This window comes from Chelonia mydas, chromosome 2 (assembly GCF_015237465.2).
Source record: "Chelonia mydas isolate rCheMyd1 chromosome 2, rCheMyd1.pri.v2, whole genome shotgun sequence".
In the NCBI taxonomy this organism is placed as follows: Eukaryota; Metazoa; Chordata; order Testudines; family Cheloniidae; genus Chelonia; species Chelonia mydas.
In genome coordinates, this window is record NC_057850.1 from 244,446,872 (window position 1) to 244,462,126 (window position 15,255).

The 15,255-nt window shown below is 41.4% G+C and overlaps 1 protein-coding gene across 5 annotated transcripts in view; it reads left to right on the forward strand.

The window, feature by feature from the left end:
- PAXIP1 (PAX interacting protein 1) overlaps window positions 1-14,856 on the forward strand; it is an 87,835-nt gene extending 72,979 nt beyond the window's left edge. For 4 of the 5 annotated variants that reach the window (XM_037891087.2, XM_037891088.2, XM_037891090.2 and 1 more), the window contains 5 exons: window positions 2,855-2,955; window positions 4,667-4,801; window positions 4,895-4,970; window positions 13,230-13,290; window positions 14,103-14,856. In XM_037891087.2, the coding sequence (XP_037747015.1) occupies window positions 2,855-2,955; window positions 4,667-4,801; window positions 4,895-4,970; window positions 13,230-13,290; window positions 14,103-14,118 (389 nt within the window). In that variant the 3' untranslated portion in view covers window positions 14,119-14,856. Of the gene's footprint in view, window positions 1-2,854; window positions 2,956-4,666; window positions 4,802-4,876; window positions 4,971-13,229; window positions 13,291-14,102 lie in introns of those variants that run through there. The other variant, XR_005224091.2, reaches the window with a different exon arrangement.
- The last annotated feature ends 399 nt before the right edge of the window (window positions 14,857-15,255 follow it).

Here is a 15,255-nt window from a genome sequence, read left to right on the forward strand (position 1 = left end):
TGTGGATAAAAGTGCATTTAGGACTGGAAGTGTGTGTGCTTGTGTGTATATATATATTGATCGTACAGTGGCATCACTGGTTGTTCAGCAGGCTTCCTGCTTCTGATGTACTTAAAAAATTTTTTGCTATTACTTTTTGAGTCTTTGGCTAGCTGTTCTTCAAATTCTTTTTTGGCCTTCCTAATTATATTTTTACACTTCACTTGCCAGAGTTTTTGTGCTCCTTTGTATTTTCCTTACTAAGATTTAATTTCCACTTTTTAAGGGATGCCTTTTTGCCTCTCACTGCTTCTTTTACTTTGTTGTTTAGCCACGGTGGCACTTTTTAGGTTCTCTCATTATGTTTTTAAATTTGGGTATACATTTAAGTTGAGCCTCTATTGTGGTGTCTTTACAAAGTTTCCATGCAGCTTGCAGGGATTTCACTTTTGGCACTGTTCCTTTTAATTGCTGTTTCACTAACTTCCTCATTTTTATGTAGTTCCCCTTTCTGAAATTAAATGCTACCGTGTTGGGCTGCTGTGATGATTTCCCTGCCACGGGGATGTTAAATTTAATTATATTGTGGTCCTATTATCAAGCAGTCCAGCTATATTCACCTCTTGAATCATATCCTGTGCTCCACTGAGGACTAAATCAAGAATTGTCTCTCCTCTTGTGGGTTCCAGGACTAGTCGCTCCAAGAAGCAGTCATTTAAGGTGTCAAGAAACTTTATCTCTGCATCCTGTCCTGAGGTGATATGTACCCAGTCAATATGGGGATAGCTGAAATCCCCCGTTATTATTGAGTTTATTTTTATAGCCTCTCTAATCTCCCTGAGCATTTCGGAATCACTGTCACCATCCTGGTCACATGGTCAGTAGTATATCCCTACTGCTATATTCTTCTTATTTGAGCATGAAATTACTATCCATAGAGATTCTATGGGACAGGTTGGTTTGTTTAAGATTTTTTACTTCATTTAATTCTACCCTTTCTTTCACATACAGTGCCACTTCCCCACCAGCACGACCTGTTCTGTCCTCCTGACATATTTTGTACCCTGGTATTACTGTGTCCCATCAGTTATCCTCGTTCCACCAAGTTTCTGTGATGCCTGTTTTATATCAATGTCCTCATTTAATATGAGGCACTCTAGTTCACTCATCTTAGTATTTAGACTTCTAATATTGGTATGTAAGCATTTTAAAAACTTGTCACTTTTTAGCTGTCTGCCATGACATGTTGTAATTGAATGGGACTCTTTTTCATGTAACTGTTTCTAATCATATCCTACCCATATTTTATCATCTTCCATCCTCTCCTCCTTACTAGGACATAGAGAATCTCCATTTATAGATCCTCCCCTTAGGGATGTCTCTGTCCAAACCATGTACTTCTCCGCACCTGTCAGCTTTCCCCCAGCCCTTAGTTTAAAAACTGCTCTATGACCTTTTTAATTTTAAGTGCCAGCCATCTGGTTCCATTTTGGTTTAGGTGGAGCCCATCCTTCCTGTATAGGTTCCCCCTTTCCCAAAAGTTTCCCCAGTTCCTAATAAATCTAAACCCCCACCTCCCTACACCATTGTCTCATCCACACATTGGTACCCTGCAGTTCTACCTGTCTAACTGGCCCTGTGCGTGGAACTGGAAGCATTTCAGAAAATGCTACCATGGAGGTCCTGGACTTCAATCGCTTATCTACCAGCCTAAATTTGGCTTCCAGCACCTTTCTTCTATCCTTCCCTTTGTCATTGCTACCTACATGTACGACGACTACCTGTAAAAGCTCACAGTACTTGTGTGTGTATGTATAATATATATAATATGTGTTTGAACTTTTTATTTATTTGGTTAGTTAAACACATGGTGTTGCTGCCAAACCACTGCAAAGACTTAAAACTATAGATAATAAGCAGGAAATATTTTCTTGTTTATAAACGTGAGTTTTATCTTGCTTTGTCCAGCCATATCAAACAAAACAATAAACCGTAAGAAAGCTATTAAAAGGTGTAACTAAAAAATGTGAGGAGAAGTTGACATTTTCACACTGTATAGAACTGAAGGGAGACTATCAATTTGAAATCTAATCGATTGTAGTAAAAGGAGTTATGTATTTTCAGGTACAACATCTATCCCAAGTCACCCTACCTGTCTTTTTGATTTTACTATGCTTTTTTTAAAAAAAAAAAATAATTTCCCTCTCCTATTTTGGTATGAGGGTAGGGATGGGGTGTGAGTGAAAGACCTGAGGGAAGAAAATCCCGCCCAAGCAAAAGGGAATGCTGACTGACTATGCAGGGGAAACAAATGGAAAGATTGCCAGGTGGCTACGGCTGTGGACTGAGAGTCAATTCCATGGGCTGTCACATATTTTCTTTGTGTCTTGGGCACAACTCAGTTAACCACTTTGTGCCTTTGTTTTCATAAATGGGGATAAATGCATTAATGTGGCTTGAAGCTCTCCAGTACAGAAATTGTGGGGCCCATATAGGATAGAAAATGCTGTCAAATGGACAAAGTAAACACAACAAAAATAAAGAAATATTAAGAATTTTTGTCAGTCAGTAATTTTGGTTGATCCTCAATAATAATAGTAAAATTAAATAATAATAAAAACACATTTTATACAGGAGTCGTGACTTTTAAATGTACAACATTTTTTAGTTGCTTGACTTCAATAAAAGGCAGCTTTTTCTTACAAACAATAGGATTATGTTCATGTCACATCAAAACAAGTGAGATTTTTAATAATTTTTTTACCATTAGTTTTTTATAACTAAGTTTGAAATAGGGTTTGAATCTGGATAAAGAGTTACGTTGACATCTTTTCTTCCTTTGTCACATTTGTAATGTGTATATTTTCTTTTTCAGATGAGCAGAACTTCATGCTCCGAGATGCAGAAGCTGAGGTGCTTTTCTGCTTCAGTTTAGAGGAGTCTCTAAAGAGAGCACAAGTGGCTCCGCTTTTTAAGGTACACACATTTTAATAACATGCGTAAATACATATTTTTTGTTTCATTGCTACAATAAAGGACAAAACATGCTTGGTCGCTCATTTGATCAATCTTAAGTACATTTTTCTGATAATTATCGATGCTTTTCCCAAACATGTGCTTAAGTAATAAGACAGCTTTCCTCTGCAAGAAGGCAGAGTAACACAAAAGGCTAAAAACTTGGGTGTCTAAAACCAAACGAAAGAACTCTCTAGAATGTGTTATTGCTATTTATAGCTGAAATTTATACATGCACTTATAGGGGAAACAATCTTATATATATGTTTATTGCACAATGCTGATACAAGTGTGATATTTTTATTGTTAGCTTTGAATTAAAGTTCCACTTAGAGCCAAAGTTGTAATGCAGTTTCATAATCTTTTAAAGCAGTCTGACTTCTTAATAGAAAACATATATGCAAACTAGTTTCATCTGTACAATCACTTCACTTTCAGACTCCTGTTAAGAGCAGAATGATATGATTCTTCTAAGAATATTTGTATAGGTAGATTTCTAAATATTTCATGTAAAAACTTACAATAAAATAACTTGGAAATTACTAAAATCATATGTCAGATAGTATTGCTATTGGAATACACTACATCTATTCACTGTTGGTTTTATTCTTATACTTAAAGAAAAACTGTTTCTGTTGGCCTTTCTGTGCTGTGTTTTCACAGCAAACAAGAAAACACATTCACCTTTGTCCTGAAAGCAATACATAATGAGACATATCTCATTTAAAAGATGACTTTCCTGAACTTTGCCCCAGGATTGTGCATTATACGAAACAATTTGAGATTTGGAGTGGAAGTGTTGTTTTAACAGAGACCAATTTACCTAGACATTTTTTTTTTTAAATCTGTCACTTTAGGCATGTCAAAATAACTCGTGAGGGATCTAGCATAAAACCTTTTGCACCTGGCATACTTCAGTCAGAAATTCAGAAGCCAAAAATAATATAAAACTTCAGTTTTTTTCTGGAAGTAAAGTTGGCTGGAGGATCAAAGAAGTTAAAATAGCATCTCTTCACCAGTTCAGATGGCAAGAACACATCTTCCCTCTAGCAAGTAGGAACAGATAAAATACGCTGTATATGATCCCCTGTATTAAGAGTCTCAAGCAGGCAGAAAACTAGTTGTAGTTTTGTTGGCAGACAATAGAAATTAGTGGTTATAAATTGGACAGTAAGAAATTGTCTATGAAATTAGATAGCTAGATACAGAAATTATATAGAAATAGAAATTTAGTGGTTATAAATTGGACAATAAGACTTACCTTTTCTTTGTAGAAGTCCTTTTGCAAGCCATTGGGCAACCACACAGTTGAAATAGGGGTGTTTCTTTTTACATCCTTACCTAATTGCTGTTTAATATTCATTCAGAAAATATTTACCATTTGAAGGTTTTATGATCATTATTGTAAGTTTCACAGAAAGATTTTAGGTAAATAGGGGCAGATCTTTATCTCATGTAAATTGTCATAGCTCTTAATGGAGCTGTGACAGTTTACACCAGCTGAAGATCTGCTTCATAATTTATAAAATGACCCTTGCATTATAGTGGATGTCAGCACTATACAACACATTAGGTGCTAAAGGATCAAAAGTTGTACTCTTTACTTTCCCCTTTTTTTACATCTTATTGATAGGTGTATGTGTATGTTTTTTAAAACATTGTTTGTTTTTAGGGAAAATATTTTTACATTACGCCTGGAATTTGTCCTAGTCTTTCCACCATGAAGGCAATTGTGGAATGTGCAGGAGGGAAAGTATTATCCAAACAACCTTCTTTTCGAAAACTTATGGAACACAAACAGAACAAAGTGAGTACAGTATCGCTTGGCTTTCTAACTATTATGTATAAAATATATTGTTCTCTTATTTGAACTCATATTTAGTATTTTTTTTTAATGTAGAGTTTGTCAGCGATAATCTTGATATCCTGTGAAAATGATCTTCACTTATGTCGAGAATATTTTGCCAGAGGCATAGGTACGTGTGAACTGCTAATAGAATTCCAAATCATAAATTTGCTGACTGTATTTATTTTTCATTGTTTAAGTACATGCACCTATTACTGGGAACAGTCCTAGATTAAAATGCAGCTAAAGGAATACGGTCTACTTCAAAAAAAAAAAAAAAAAAAAAAAAATCAAATATGACGAAGCACCTTTTTAATATTATGTCCTCGGTTCTAAAATAGAATATATAGGGGTTTTCCTGTTCACCTGCTGATGCTTGAGCAGACCCATTACTGTCCCCCAATAGGTCAGACCCCTACCTTCTCCTTCCTGCCACCTTTATGTGCAAATTTTCTGCTGCCTTTCAGTTTCAGCTCTGCTACTGCAGAATACTCTTCCAGGACCAAAAAGACTGCATGTTAGTCCTTCCCAACTCAGTAGTGCTTGAGTAATGTCATCATACCAATTCATAAGACAGAAAATGCAGTTGACTAGCAACAAATGTACAAACTGCATATCTTTCTCTGTTTTAGGTTTATTTTCTGATCTCAGTATATCTCCTAAAATCCTCATAATTTAAATAGTAGGTACAGCATTTTCAGATAGAAATGTGATTTTGAAGTTGTCAGTGTCTCCAAGGCAGAGTAATCAATTTTTCTTCAAGTAGTGTCCCTCTGGGTACTTTATTCTAGGTGTTCTTGCTCCTTCTGCGCGTTTAGAGATTTCAGATAAGTGCCCATTTGGCCTGTGCATGTGTGTTACCCAGTCTCATGCTCCACACCGTGGTTATATAGCACTCTGTGGGCGAACCACCCTCAGTTTCTTCTTAACTGCCTCAGTCTGAGACAGAGCCTTAGCAGCCATCCATGTTGATGTTTACCTCAACTGGGACCCCATAGCTCTTATAATAGTTGTTGTTAGTGTGTAGTTATTCATATATAACTACACATTAACAATAACTAGAAATATATATATTATGGGCATGCCTGGTTATCCTGATTTCAAATGCTGCCTATCATGCCGGGAGGCAGTGCCGGTGAGTGAGAGACACTCCTAGTGCATCCATTGCCTTAGGGAATCTCATATATCCCAAAAGTGCAACTTCTGCCTGGCATTAAAATCTAGAGCCAGAAAAAACAGGATCAAATTTCAGCTCCTCATGATGGAGAACTTGCTGCACCCAGTCTCTGAACCTCGCTGCACCTTGCTATATGCTGGTATCTGAATAAGTGGGCTACCTCTACTGTCTCCCATCTGAGAGGAGAACCCACGGTTCCTCTCAAAGTCTTCCAAAGGTAGTGCCTTGAGTTCTCCAGGAATGGAATCTACCTCAGAGAAGCCTTAGTGGCCAAGGACACCAGCTAGTTCAGCACCCATTGGTCTCCAACCTGGCATCCACTAGGCTGCTGGTTTCTCAGTACCAAGGACACGGTTAAGCCTAAAGACTCCAGATCGTCGGGCTCCAGTAGGCCATTGGTACAGTCAGGAAAGCAAGGCAGCTAGAAGAGCTCTACCTCTTCTCACTTGGTACTCGCTCAGGCTCCATCTGGACTCACCTCAGAGCATTTGAGACACATAGTCCCCTCAACTCCCTCAGCCACCATTACTTCGGCTCAGGCCATGGACGTGGTACTGACAACACTCTCGGTACTGCAAGAGTTTTGTTTTCCCCAAGACCTCGCTGTTTCCAAGATGCCTGACTCGCCATTGTTTGACTCTGATCTGCTCTCAGTACCAACGACCTGCAGCTCTCCTGACACCCGTCCAGTACAGACAGTTTTACCTTCTGTTTCTTCCAGTGCTCCACCACTCCAGAGTGATCTGGAAAAGGAGGATTCTGATGAAGATCTTGCCTCGGTCTCTCAAATATCTGTCCAAGGCTGCCCTCTCCACCCTTATAAAGGCACTTTTCCAGAGGCCTCTAAGGAATTTAACCACATTCATGAGAGATGTCCACAGCCACCATCTCTCTGATAGAAGCACCCATGGATGCCTCCACCCATGCCATATGCACCACCCCATTGGCCATACTGGGCCCCTAAGTGGCCTACCATCAGCAATTCTCTAGGGCCTCAAGTACCACCTGTCAGAGAGATAGGTAGCCTTCATCACCCTCTCTCTCTCTCTCTCTCTGGAGACCAGAACCTCAGGAAGAAGCCTTTGAGGAACAGGAAGCTAGGGCTAATGAAGAGGTCTTTCCACCCGCCAACATCTCTCCTTAATCCCCGGATGAAGCTGTTAAGCTACCTCCACCATCCCTGGCTGACAATTTCAGGCAGTTCCAGAACCTTATCAAGAGACTCGTGGATTCTTTGAAGATCCTTCATGAGGTGGTTAAAGAGCCATATCATAAGCTGCTTGACATCCTTCATGCAGCTTAATCGGCCCACGTGGCCCTGCCTGTTAATGAGGTCTCCTAGACCCTGCAAAGGGTATCTGGCACACCCTGTGCACAATTCCATCCATGTGCAAGAGAGCGGATAAGAAATATTATGTCCCCTGTAAGTATTCAGAATCTTTATTTTCATATCCCTCTCCTAACTCCCTGGTGGTCAAGGTGGTTAATGTACATAGAAGGCAGCACCACACTAAATGTCTGTTCTATGATAGAAATCATAAGAGTTTCAACTTGTTCAGTAGAAAATCTTGTTTGTCAGCTACTTTACAGTTCAGAATAGCCAACTGCCAGCAATTGATGGCAAAGTACAACTATACAAATTATACCAAGCTGAATTCCTTTACTGAGCATCTACCAACAGAACAAAGAGCAGTTCCAAGCAACTATTGCAGAAGGCCAGCTTCTTGCCAGAACATTTCTGCAGGCCTCTGTCGATGCTGCTGATACTGCCACTCGTTCAGTTTCTACAGCAGTAGTTATGAAGAGGGCCTCCTGGCTGCAGCTCTCTGGATTTCCAAAGGAGGTCCAGAATATGGTCAAAGACCTCCCGTTTGAAGGCACTAAACTGCTGACAGCACAGACACATCTCTGCACATGTTAAATGACTCTAGGACTACTTTGTGTTTTTTGGGGATTTATATACCTACCCACGAGAGAAAGTTTAGTAAGTCCCACACAGTGCAGAGATCCCGCCCTGTCCAATTTTCAAGCTCCCAGAGATCATATAAACCTCAACACAAGAGACAGAGGTTCTAGAGGAGAGAAAAGTACTCATTTCCCAACCTTTGACCTCTCACCCTTCCACCTTGAAAACCAGTTTTGACGGGGTGGTCAAGGTACTGAGCTCCCATCCCCATTCATACCAACTGCAATGATTCACCTGCATTCCTCCCTTCAGAGACTGCCTTTACCACTTTCGGCAGGCTTGGGAGTCTATCGCTACAGACAAGTGGGTTTTGGAAATCATCTCCATCAAGTACTCCAATCGAGGTCACTTTTCTTCCTCCTGCCAATCCCCCTTCCCCATCCCTCTTCAGGGAACCCTCTCGTGAGCCTCTTCTAAGATAAGAAAGACGCTCTCCTACTCTTGGGTGCTATAGAGCCTGTTCTCATGCAGCACAGAAGGAAGGGTTTTTATTCCAGGTTCTTCCTGGTTCCAAAAATAAGAATTGCAGTTGGAAACCCATCCTAGATGTAAGGCAACTCAACACATTTGTGAAGGCACAGAATTTCAAAATGGTGACACTTGCAGCAGTAATGCCATCTCTGGACCAAGGGGATTGAGTCTGAGTCCTCAACCTTCAGGGTGCATATTTCCATATAGCGATCCACCTGTTTCACAAAAGATTCCTATGTTTTACTGTTGGTCAGGACCACTTTCAGAGCAGGGTTCCCTTTTGGTCTCTCATTTGCCCCAAAGGTTACATCAGTAGTAGAATTCTGGTGTTCCCTTACCTAGATGATTGGCTTCTGAAAGTTTGTTCTCATGACAAAACTTCACTGGCTACTTGCAAGGCCATGAACCTCTTCCTTGACCTGGACCTACAATTGAACATTCAAAAGTCCTTGATCTGTACAAGGGTTAGAATTCATAGGAGCTTATTTTGATTCAGTAGCAGCAAGATCCTACCTCCCAATGCACAGATTCATGGCCCTATCCAACATAGCACAATCCAGACGAGCCCACAGACTCCAGTCAAGAACTGTCTACAGCTGTTGAGACATATAGCAGCTGACACTTTCATTTATAGACCATGTAAGACTGTGAATGCATTGCCTTTAAGGGTGGCTCAGGACTGTTTATTCACCAGGCAGACCCAGACTAACCACATTATTTTCCATACCCACCTTTGTTGAAGGAATCTCACAACGTCTGCACAGGAGTCCTTTTCGCCTGCCATTCATCAATGATTGTTATAACGACCGATGCATCCCTATTAGGTTGGGGAGCACATCTGGACACCCACATAGCCCAGGGCAGGTGGACCCCTCAGGAGGCCTCTCTTCACAACAACCTCCTAGAGCTCAGGGACATCATATGCCTGTGATCCAATTTCTACCATTGATCGGGGCAAACACATAAAGGTCATGACGGACAACATATCAGGCATGTTCTATTTTAACCATCACCGCAGCTTACCTTCCAGGTGCTCAGATTGTGACTGTGGATACACTCAGCAAGTACTTTTCCCAGGACCATGAGTGAGAAATAGATTCCATTGCATTTCACCACATATTTTGGCAATGGGGCATCCTTTGGATAGACCTGTTCGCCATGGCCAGAAACAAGAAATATGCTCAGTTTCTCTCCAGAGGCAGGCAGGGTCACCAATCCTTTCATCTTCAGTGGACATCAGGTCTGTTGTATGCCTTCCCTCTGACTCCTCTAATATCCAAAATTCTGCTCAAGATGAAAAGGACAAAGGCAGAGTTATTCTAAGAGTTCCAGACAGACATGGCCCAGACAGACATGGTTTTCTTACCTCATACAGCTGGCCGCTTGTTCACCAATCATTCTCTGGACCATTCTTTATCTTATCTCCCAAGAGCATGAGAATATCCTTTGTCCCAATCTCTTAAGTTCTTTGCCTCAAAGCATGGCTAGTCGATTGTTCACAGGTTCAGAGACAACCTGTTCGGATGGAGTACAAAGAGTACAGTTATGCAGCAGGAAGCAGTCAGGGTGCTACACTTACTGCAGAAATGGACAAAATATCACTGCTTCGTGTGACCTTTCCACTAGTAACCTCACTGCTGTCAGATACACTGGAATACATCCTGAAAGTAAAAAAAAAAACAAAAAAAAAAAAAAAAAACTTGGTTTTGTTGCTGAGCTCCAGTAGAGTCCAGCTACAGTCATCACAGCCTTCAACTACTCAATAAAGGATTATTCCATGCTTGCTTACCCAGTTACAATGAGATTCCTCAGGGGATTCCAAAATCTCTTTCCGCAAGTCAATAACCCTACTCCAATTTGGGACCTTAGCTTGGTTCTTAAATGTCTTATGAGAGCTCTGTTCAAACCAGTGGCTACATGAACACTTCTCCATTTATCAATGAAAATGGCATTCTTGGTAGCCATCACGTCAGCTCGACGAGTTGGGGAAATAGAGGCCCTTATGGCATGCCCCCCCCTTTCACTTTATTTTTCAAAGATAGTCACATGACAATATCTCCTGAATTTCTACCCGTGAGAAGAGCCCTGGCCTTCTGTCTTGATGGGACTAGATCTTTCAGAAAGTGTCCCAAATTGTTTGTCTCAATTGCAGACAGATCAGAAAGGTCTGCAGTCTCAAGGCTTTCCAAATGGATATCCGGCTGTTTTAGTTGTTGCTATCAGTCTTGCAAGTTCCAAGCACTCTTGGACATACGTACTCATTCTGCGTGGTCTGTCTAAGCCTTTCTGAAGAATGTTCCCATTACTGAAAATGTAGCACTGCAACTTTGACCCCTGTACATGCCTTTGCTGAGCACTATGCAAAACCTCACAACTCTGCTTCTGGTGCTGTGTTTCAGAGATGACGTGTGGAGGGGCGGGCATGTGGGGTCATGTGTCGTTCCCCTCCCCCCCCCCGCCCCGATTTGTTGGGGCGCCCAGCAGCAAAGCAGCAGCAGCTCCCCTGGTGGCTGCACTCGCTGTCTGTCCATGCAGCATGGGGAGGGAGGAAGAAGCAGGGTGACTGGCTGCAGGCTGAGCTCCTTCCCCCTCGGTGTACGGGGCTGCTTCTCCATCCCTGCTGCTGGAGTCCAAGCACTTCCCACTGCCAGCTTTGTAGACCACCTTCTGAGGTGAGTCAGGGAGTGGAAGCAGAGGCAACACGTGGGGAGGTCACCTCCCCCCACCCCCCCAAACCTTTCAATTGTGCCCCCCCCCCATCTGCTGTGTTTAGCTTTGTTATACTTTATTCAATATGGACTTAACTCTGAAGCCCCCTCCTCCTTAAGGGGAACTGCTCAGTCGTCGCCTAGAATGGAGCACAGACAGAGACACTACTCAAACGAGAAGAAGAAATGGTTACTCAGTGCAGTAACTGGCTCTTTGAGAGGTGTTTCCCTACAGGTGCTTCACTGTTTGCCCTCCTTCCCCTCTGCTTTGGAGCTGTGTGCTGTGGAGCTTCACAGCAGAGAAGGGACTGAGGGCAGTTCTGCACAGCGCTATATGCTGCACTCAGGGTGGAGCATGAGACTACGTAGCACAGGGATGACCAACCTGAGCCTGAATTTACCAGTGTACATTGCCAAAGAGCCACAGTAATAAATCAGGTTTCAGAGTAGCAGCCGTGTTAGTCTGTATTCACAAAAAGGAAAAGGAGGACTTGTGGCACCTTAGAGACTAACAAATTTATTTGAGCATAAGCTTTCGTGAGCTACAGCTGCATCCAATGAAGTGAGCTGTAGCTCACGAAAGCTCATGCTCAAATAAATTTGTTAGTCTCTAAGGTGCCACAAATCCTCCTTTTCTTTTTAGTAATAAATCAGCAGCCCCCCACCCCGCTCCCAGCACCTCCTGCCCACCAGCAGCTCTGCAGATCAGCGCCTACCCCCACATCCAGATTAGCTGTTTTGTGGCATGCAGGGGGGGTGGGGGGGGGTAGGGGAAGGAGCGAGGGCACGGCAGGCTCAAGGGAGGGGGCGGGAAGGGGTGGAGTGGGGGCAGGGCCTGTGGCAGTGGGGGCAGGGCCTGTGGCAGAGCCAGGGTTGAGCAGCGAGCACCCCCCCAGCACATTGGAAAGTTGGTGCCTGTAGCTCCAGCCCCGGAGTCGGTGCCTATCCAAGGAGCCGCATATTAACTTCTGAAGAGTCACATGTGGCTCCGGAGCCACAGGTTGGCCACCCTAGCGTAGTGCATGTGCAGGCTGAACGGACACTGCTGTGAGAAATCTCCGATCAAAGGCACAGGGGGCACAAGTACACCGAGAGTGGAGCACCCATTGAGATGTGTCCCCCTAAGAACCACAGGGTGAGAAACCATTTCATAGACCCACCTATGACTATATGAGGCCATCATTGAAGGGCAGGGCTTAAACACTTGGGTCTGTGTTTGGTGTGAGGTGGGGGAATTGCCTTGATACCAATCGTGAAGGATCTGAAGAAAATAAATTTGTCAATAGGACAGAAGAACACACACTAATCCTGCGCTGGAGAGGGGATAAACAGAGACGTTCTGACTCTGCTGTGTGTAGCAGGGAGGACTGTAGGCAGTTCCAGCTCGCTGCCATAGGCAGTCAGAGGGAACTGAAGGCAGTTGGGGCTGCACTCCCTTTTATGCCCTTGGGTTTGGGAAACTGGGACATGCAGGGTGCATGTGTGGACCCAGTTGACACTGCTGGCCAAACTTTCTGAACCTGCCTGCATGAGATGCCCAAACACCAATAGCGGGATCCACACAGACAGTACTTGAACATCTACATGCAGTAGCCACAAATACGGACCCAGTGCAATAACCAACCGTAATCACGCTTCAGACAAAAGAAGAAAACTATAACACCTTCCTAACCAAAGCTTTGATCCTGCACTGAACTCCATGTGGACAGACCCCTCTCCCTGTGTGCTCCTGTAGTTCTTCATTGACAGAACTGCACTCCTGTGGTGCTTCAGTGATTTACAGGGTTTTTCCTCAAACAGAACTTTGCGCAGGATCAGGGTCCATTTCAGGCAAGTGGTCAAGCAGATAGGCCAAGTCAGTAGACTTGAGCTGTGTTGCACTGGTAGAGGAAATACAGTCACAGTAAAACAATCCTAAGAGAATGCCCATCTTCCAGTTCTTCAGTGTTCAATTCTAGGTCTGTCAGTGGACATATCTCAGCTGATTCCCCCATGCTCCTTGTGATGTAGAATGAAGAAGGCTCTCTCTGTAGTATATTAATCTTATATTTTTTGTAATATTTCTAGATGTCCATAATGCTGAGTTTGTTCTGACTGGAGTACTTACTCAAACACTGGATTATGAATCATATCCTTTTTATATGAAAACCAAGAAATGCTTCAGTGATTGTTGGGAAAGGTTCTGTGGTTTTACTAAATGTATTTATATACTAGGAGACAAGGTAAGTTACGACGTTAGTCTGTGGTTTCTGGAGATGTAGGTTCAATTTAAAGTGGAATGAATTTGGTGACTTTTTTCCAGTCACAGAAGGCATTACAATCACTCATATGTGTAATCTCCTCTGTCATATTCATCCTCCTCCCTTTTTGCACAGTTAGACCTATCTAGACACTGCCTGCTTTGTCTTAAATTCAAGACTTGGGTGCATTTGTGGAAAACATACTTGCTGTTTTCCCAGTACTTGACAGATTACTTCCGATGCCCCAAAGCAGAGAACACTTTGAGGTAGGTGAGTTGGGGAGTGATCTGAATAATTAATTTTAAAATGTCAGATTTTATCTGGATTACTGAAACTAAACATTTTTGGATTGCAATAATGTATCAAAGATGGATAAAGAAGGCACTACATAAATACAATGTAATTGATTGGGGTGTGGGGGGAATCCTAAAAATTTGTGGCTTGTTTGAAGTATATTCTAGAAAAGATTACTCTGAACACAAAAAAAATTAGATTGAACATAGAATTTATACTTTTGCTTAATGTTATCTGTCAGTGGTTTCTAGAAGTAGCAAATAGCTCATTAGTCCAGAATGTTGTAAACCCTGGAGCTATCAGTAATATTCACCTAAGAAAAGCAAGTAGTATACTTCGAGTTAATGTTTTATGTAAATGTTTTCTGCACTGATTTTTCAAAGTTGTGTTCCCTTAACAAACTTACATATAAATTTACTTGATGGATAGTAAAATGCCTTATTGCTTCGGAGTCCTTGGAGCATTAAATCTAGCTGTTCCAGCCACCGTGTAAAGTAACTAATACTTCCTGTGAGTGCTGTTTTCCAGCTGTGTTCCTTGGGATGATGAGCAGTTCAAAGCAGGAAAGCAAAAATAAACTGCATCTTTTTTAGGATGTGTAATTTTATTATGAGGAAACATAATTTACTATGTTTTGTATTATACTACTGTTTTAAAAGATCCCGTTTTAGATATCATAATTAGTTTGCTAGTTTTTAAACATTTTAACTATGGTACTTCAACCTAAAGGAAAATTTGGATGTGAAAATAAAAATTAAAAAAGGGCTTGCTGTCTCTTAAGTTATGGATTTGAAGACTGAAAATGTTTTGTACTTTATTTCTTACTCTATTTTCTTTTATATTGGTATTTTTCCCAAGTTTTAAATAAATGTACTATAAGTGTTTTACTCTAAATTTTAGTGGTGTTTTTTTAAATATTGTGCAGTTATGGCACTCTGGTAAAAGACAGTGAATCATTTTTCCAAGTGGTGTAAGATTATGTTAATATATAAAAGCCAGGTAAATTAAAGGGAAATTCTTGTAAGTGTATAAATGTGTTCCTTCCAACACATTTATAAACTTGGAGGAGGGAGTGACTACAGCCCACACACTCGTAACTCTGTTGTGATAACTTTCTTCTGTATAATCAATTTTATGAAATAAATATTTTTTAAAATCTCTCAATTTTCACTTATTTTATCAAAAGTGAACTGTTCTTGCAATACACATGCCATTACATCTTATTTATTGCTTTAGATTCCTAATCCTTATCAACAAATAGATAACAGTCTGAGAGCACCTATATTTTGCTTAATCAACAAGCAGTTATGTTTACCTCTCCCCTGAAGAGTTTCTATGTTTGCTGGTGAAGCAAATACTATTTAATTTATATAAGTATTTAAAACACAAAGTACATAGTTTTAGAGAATACATGGGTTTCAGAGTAGCAGCCGTGTTAGTCTGTATCCGCAAAAAGAAAAGGAGGACTTGTGGCACCTTAGAGACTAACAAATTTATTTGAGCATAAGCTTTCGTGAGCTACAGCTCACTCTGATGAAGTGAGCTGTAGCTCACAAAAG